Here is a 6868-nt window from a genome sequence, read left to right on the forward strand (position 1 = left end):
GTGTTGTAAATTTTCCTTATTTGATGTGTAGCAAGAAAACTAGTTCGGTTTTACATTTTATCTTACAATTTTTCATGTAGGTTTTTTTCTCACAAAATTTTGGATTTCCGTGCATAATCTTTATATGTTTGGTTTTTTAAATGTTTTGATATGAACATCACTGATGACTCTTATGTAGACAAAACGCGCGTCCGGCGTATTACATTATAAGCATGGAACCTTTGATAGGACTAATTTAAAGGACCAATTTCCATCGCATATTATAATGTTACTGTTTAATTTGTGTTTAGTAAATCGGCATTATTCCTGGGATAGAAACTTCATAGTAATTGAGTGACAGTGAAAAACTTCGTTTGTCATACGTTGCTTGTCAATGGCCATATTCTATTATAATATGCAAGTGACTTTCAAAAGCTTATCTCGACATTTTGCCTATGGCGCCTTTTTAAAGAGTTATTATCATTAGTTATTTCTATGCACACTGAACCAAACATTGTTTTGATAAGAAATTATCGCATAATATCGTTTTTAAAAGTTTACTTTCCAATAATAAATACACAGTTAGACAAATTGGGTCTATAAAATGGAGCACCGTCAAGTGCCATTATCTAATAAGAGAACAGTAGTTCACCGATGCTCATATCTAGTACATTGACAAATCAAGGTAAAAACAAAACTTAAGAAAAACGAGGCACGGCAGGGTAAACGTGTCCTGCGATGCATGAATCATCCACTGCGAAGCCACACCCAATGATAAAACTTCACAACCGGTAAAAGAGTTACAGATGACTATCATAATAGATATAGGAAGATGTGGTGTGAGTGCTAATGAGACAACTCTCCATCCAAATAACAATTTTAAAAGTAATCCATTATAGGTTAAAGTACGGCCTTCATCACGGAGCCTTGGCTCACACCGAACAATAAGCTATAAAGGGCCCCAAAATTACTAGTGTAAAACCATTCAAACGGTTAACCCTTGATATATAGATAGCGTGATGAGACACAATCATGTGAAATCAGTTCACAAATTTGTAAATAAAGGCAACAGTAGTAAACCGGTGTTCGGAATTCATAAATAGATTGATTAAAACAGATCCGAGTTACAAACTAAAACTGAGGGAAACACATCAAATAATATAAAAGAGAACTACGACACAACAGAAACACAACATCAACAGTTAGTGAATGTAAAATTTACCAGTTATTCTTCCTCGAAATTTCAATGCTGCATTTTTTTTGGTGAAAAGAGGACACCATAGCATTAGTTGAATATTTTCGCCAATATTTATTAAATTGAAAGGAATGACAAAATGAGCATGGATTTCTGCTACCGAGGAATAATACAACAGCTAAAGATAAAAAAAAAAACAATATTGATACAAAACATGGCTACAAGGTAAAACATTATACACAAAGCATCAACAATTTGGAAATCTTTACTCTGAAACGAATCACACAAGCGAAAACATTTCTTACAGTTATGTGGTCAATTTGTCATTGAAACAAATCTCCACAAGAAACCAGATGACATAGAACTTAGGTCACTGTACGGTCATCAACAAAGAGTAAAGTTAATGCCGCATAGTCAGCTTTAATAGGGCTCGAAATGACACATGTAACAGAATTCAAACGGGGAAAATAGCGGCCTAAATTATGTACAAAATAATAAACGAAAAACAATATGTTACACAGAAACAAAGGGCAACCACTGAACCAATTAGAGATGAGTTTTTATGTGTTTTTTCCTACTCAAGAATTGAATTTTCTACCTGTAAATCAATTAGAAAATAAACTAATAATTAATGATAAACAATATAAACTCAAAAACAGTAAAGTTATAGATTTTTAATCAATCTTTATCACTCCAAAACATGAACGGTCCCCGATCGTCATTTGTTTATCAGCTTGTATTGAAATCTGGTCTTTTTCGTCCAATTGTACGAATGCTATAGAAGATCCAGAGCTCCAGTGTCCACTATAACCTCCAATATATCCCCTTGATACTGACGTTTTATTTCTCATTAATTTGAACGAAGTGTGGATAGCAGAAGTAACAGTAGCAAATACCATGTACAGGCCACGATCCTTACAAGTAAAGATCCCGTTTCTATACTGAGATGACGGTGTGATACCATATATTGTTTTTATGTCAAGTATCTGTATCACTGATCCAGCGCCCCTAGCCGCGAATGGTCCCTTCATACATGCTACCATGGAAACTACAAGAAACAACTAATCATAAAAAGAGACACGGCACTTTGTTCTATTCAGCCCAAAGATGTAGATAGTTATATGTATAAGTTGTCTGTCGTTTATACTAAATTTAGTCCTGGTATCTATGCTGAGTTTATTTGTATTAATATCAGTATTCATTTTTTAATTGCTATGCATATATGATTGTACGATTTATTGCATTTTAACAATGCAAAAAAGGAAATAGTATGTGTGGTTTTTATTATATATAACGAGGAAATGGAAGACAAGATTCGATCATGGGAATGGTAAATGTTTTTTTACCTATAATGCATATACTTTTGTAAACATTTTTTCAGGGGCAAACTATCTATTCTCACTGTTTGAACGTGGAAATAAACTAGATGTACACCATTTCCCGGAACTACTTAATACAATACTGACACCAATGTTAGATGGGTTATGAAAAGGCTTTTCTGCTAGAGTTGCAATGATATCAAGGCATCAATTAATATATTTTAAAGTCGTAGGTAAGTTATTGAAAGGTACAAATAGAGCAACTCTCCAGATGCTCAGAAAGTGGTAAGCATTTCTTTTTCCACAACAGGTACCCTTTATTTTACTTACCTTTCTTTTTTCTGTACTTTAAAGATTCAATATCAGACTTCATTGACGCAATGCTCTCTCGGAAGCCAGCAAGTTCGTCTCCAATGCCTTTACCAAGATCAACATCAGCATACACAGGGGCTCGAACTCCATTAGCAACACACCAGAAACACAGTACACCATAGAAAATCAACATCAACATTTTCGAGTCCAAAATTCCTTTTCAATATAGTTAACAACTATTAATGAAATGCATTATGAAATGTTAGAGTTGTTTCTTGTTTTTGTGATGTCTTTTACTTTTATAACAACATACGTTGACGGTATTGAATGGAAATTTTCGTGATACTTTGGCAACACATGTTATAGGTAATGCATCAAATTTCAGTTGCGTGTCATTGCTTTCACTTCTTTCCTAGAATAACAGGGATTCTACGGACATTAAGTGTATATCCAACAGTTTCCGGGAAGGTAATAACAAACGTAAACGTCGTCTATTGTTTCCCGTAATTTAACGTTGTCTCAACAATGTCAAAACGGAATAACCATTGGAATTGCTATGGCCGTCTGGAAAGGGCGGGTTCTTTCACCAAAAGAAAGGGCACTGCGGGAATCGGCAAAAAACTCATACACAATATTAACAAATATAAAACTCAAATCTTAAAAGATATCTTTGTCGTCTTAGTCTATTATAAAAGATATTATCTAGATCATTATAGACCATATTCACTTAAGTTTTCGTTTCATTGAAATTATCTTTAATACAGTAGAGAACAATGAGAAAAAATGCATAATGATTTATTATTGCATCAGAAGGCAAATTGTAATTAATTCTTTAACTAACTTTTCCAAGATTTTGTCATTCAGGATAGAAAACTCAAAGTTTGGTTTAACTTAAGAAGGATGAAAAAAACCAGGTTTCCTGGAAAAAATAAGATACAGCGTTAACTAAAATTGATCATGCAACTAGCTTTGCGCTGAAGATTTCACTATGTTTTTTTCAAATATAAAATAAAAAGTGTGGGTCACCGCGCTATTTTTCAAGCTATGAGTCGTTGAATATTGCCTTAATTTGTTAGATTGATCATGAAAAAACACATTTGTGTGCCTAAAAACAAATCTATGCATTTTGAGATAAATAGTGAGAAGATAGGTTTTATTACATGTTTTAGTCCAGTATAATGTTTTTACTAAAAGAGTTATATGCCCTTAAATGACTCATTGGAAAAACTGATTTTTAAAACAAAACAAAACAAAATGATATTCCGATAAACATTTGTGATAATACAATAAATCATCATGTTTTTTTCTGTAATATAAATAAATAATCAGTCTAATCATTAAATAACAAATCTGTCTCAAAATTTGCAGACTTGGGCAAATAACTACACCGATTTTGTACTGTGATTGTACAAGCCAATATTGCGGTATACCATGTATCTACCTTAAATGAATACGACATTTAATTGGTAAACAATGTACAACAAAAGATGACACTGTAATAAATACAAAATTGAAGTCGGAAAACATTGTAGTATATAAATATACACTGACATACACGTAGAAAATATCTGACGATTTGATGTTTACTTATGTATAAGAAAACAAATTATAATTTAGCAAAAAAAACAAACGGTGTTGGTCTTGATGTAGACCTTGCCTAATAAGACACGCTCTCATAACATCAGCGGATCCATAATAGGATAGGGGGAAAACATCCATCGGAATACCATAATTCAAATTGGAGAAAAAGATTTTGATCTTATTCAACTTTATTCTAGTACGGCATACGTTTTACCGCTAGCAAACTCTTTATCTTAATAATATATCAATGATTTACTTCAAATCTACTTTCGTCTCGTCCTAAATATGTGTGATATATTTGCCACTGGAGCACGGAAGCAATCAATCGGTCAGTTTCATATAGTGACGCATAATCATCAGTTTTTAACGGATAATTGTCTGAAACAGGGTTCAAGTTTTGGTATTTCATTTTTTACTTATATTTTGTTTTTCTTTCCGCGTCTTTCATTTATATATACATTTGCACATACACAATTTCTTTGCTATGCTCTTTTGAAAATTCTCTTGAAAGACGTGATAGAAGTTGACTGAAATTGCAAAGATTTACTTTGCTCTTATTTCATAAAAACAATTATGTTCTGGGTATCTGAAGAATTACCAACACCAATTTGGCAACCAGAAAACCTAATACATTGCTTTGTGAGATGTGTCGAGAGACTTATATACTGCGTTGAAAACTTTGTCCACATTATTTTATTCCCGAGGATAATTTGTTTGAGCAGAAAATAAAACGACACGCACAGAAAGGACTCTTATATAAACTGCATATTCTGAAAAGTTATGGTTGGCGGTGTAAAAAGTAAAATCACAAAAATACTGAACTCAGAGGAAAATCAATTTGGAAAGTCCATAATCACATCGCAAAATCAAAAAACAAAACGCATCAAAAACGAATGGACAAGAACTGTCATATTCCTGACTTGGTACAGGCATTTTCAGATAGATTTTCCAATTTCCCACCATTGGTATCTCATATTCACAAATTTCCAAGTAATGAATGAGTCAATAGTTGTAAACAATTGTTATCTTTGATTATGAATGTTGCAGACAACAATTCTTATAGTTTTAATTTTACATTCGTAAATGGGATGTACATGTTATTTTCTTTTAAAAGCTCCAACATAAAGTACCTTCATTCGTACTATATATAAAAAATGTACCACGCTGTTAAGAAGATGCTACCATCAAACGATATATCCAGTAATAAAATGATAAATAAACAGTACAAAACCGATATAAGAAGTCAGCTTCTGAATACACATCATGATGCTGTATCGGGATGACTGCTAGTAGCTTCGTTTTTCTATGAGAGGAAACAATATAAATCAGCTCTGTGTATCCTCCAGATTTCTCTATACCAGTGTACACATGATAAACTTTTCCAATACATGAAGTTAACACAGATTAGTAACGAACTTTTGCATTAGCCGTAGATGAAGGTCTATAAGTGGTGGACGACCCCGAACCCTAATATGTGACTTTGTTAACCTTCTTAGATTTGCTGATTATGTAGTTAGTTGTAATAATCCATTTAGCTGAATAGTGTCCACACCAATACCGACAACCGACACTAGACTTATAACAAATTGAAACCCTTGAATCTTCAAGGGTAAGTACAATGAGCTATTTGAAGCATCCAACATTTTCAAATGCTGTGTAAAATTTTATGAAAAGCTGATTTTGAAATATATAAACATATATGTATACAATTAGTTAACCCAGCCAAATATTCTTGATGAATTTATTCGTACATTTTATAGTTTTGGAAGTTTAAGTTATGAACATGTTGTATACACAGCTATCTATCGTTGGAATTTGTACTCTCTCCTTAATATATTACTGGTTATTATTGTCGTTTGGTTGATGTCTAATAAAAGATCTGATCAATTGGTTCGTTTCTTGTGTCGTGTGTATGGTATATAGTTTATTTTCATAATTTGACATAGTGATTATTTATACAAAAACAAGTGCGCACGATCAACACTTTTACAACCATACATTCATTTACAAAAAAAAGCATTCAATTTGTATAATTGCATTTGTGTGCTGCAACTACGAAATTAAGTGTTTTCTTGTTACTGAAAGGTTTTTCCCCCTCCCTTAACTTTTCTAATATTAAAAACTTAAACTTAGTTGGGGTTTGCAGATTTCTGTCACAGTGCCCTAAATCATTACAAAATAAAGGTTCAAGAAACTTCCTCGTTAGGTGTCGCTGTAACTTTTGTTGAGGAATCATCCGAATAAAAGGTATATTGAATTTAATTGATTTTCAGACGTTTCCATTGATCTAAAATGTTTAAAAATTATCTTATGACTGGCTGAGAACTCTGTTTGCCTTTTAGTTTATTTGTTTTATATATATCATTAAACGTGGAAACAACTATATCATATGATTTACTGATAAACGTATGATTGTATTAAAATTAAATATTTGGTGCCCTAGATTAATTTTGCTCTATGCAAAATTTCAATTTGATCAAAC

General features: G+C 32.4%; 1 protein-coding gene across 1 annotated transcript; it reads right to left on the bottom strand.

Annotated features, from left to right (window-relative positions):
- Window positions 1-1833: 1833 nt before the first annotated feature.
- Window positions 1834-3077, bottom strand: LOC134701480 (uncharacterized). Its single transcript, XM_063562633.1, has 2 exons — window positions 2824-3077; window positions 1834-2222 (listed from the first exon to the last, which is right to left on the bottom strand). Exons 1-2 carry the CDS (start codon window positions 3002-3004, stop codon window positions 1849-1851), a joined length of 555 nt encoding a protein of 184 aa, XP_063418703.1. The 5' UTR covers window positions 3005-3077; the 3' UTR covers window positions 1834-1848.
- Window positions 3078-6868: the final 3791 nt, after the last annotated feature.

This window comes from Mytilus trossulus, unplaced genomic scaffold (genome assembly GCF_036588685.1).
Source record: "Mytilus trossulus isolate FHL-02 unplaced genomic scaffold, PNRI_Mtr1.1.1.hap1 h1tg000244l__unscaffolded, whole genome shotgun sequence".
NCBI classification, from domain to species: Eukaryota; Metazoa; Mollusca; class Bivalvia; order Mytilida; family Mytilidae; genus Mytilus; species Mytilus trossulus.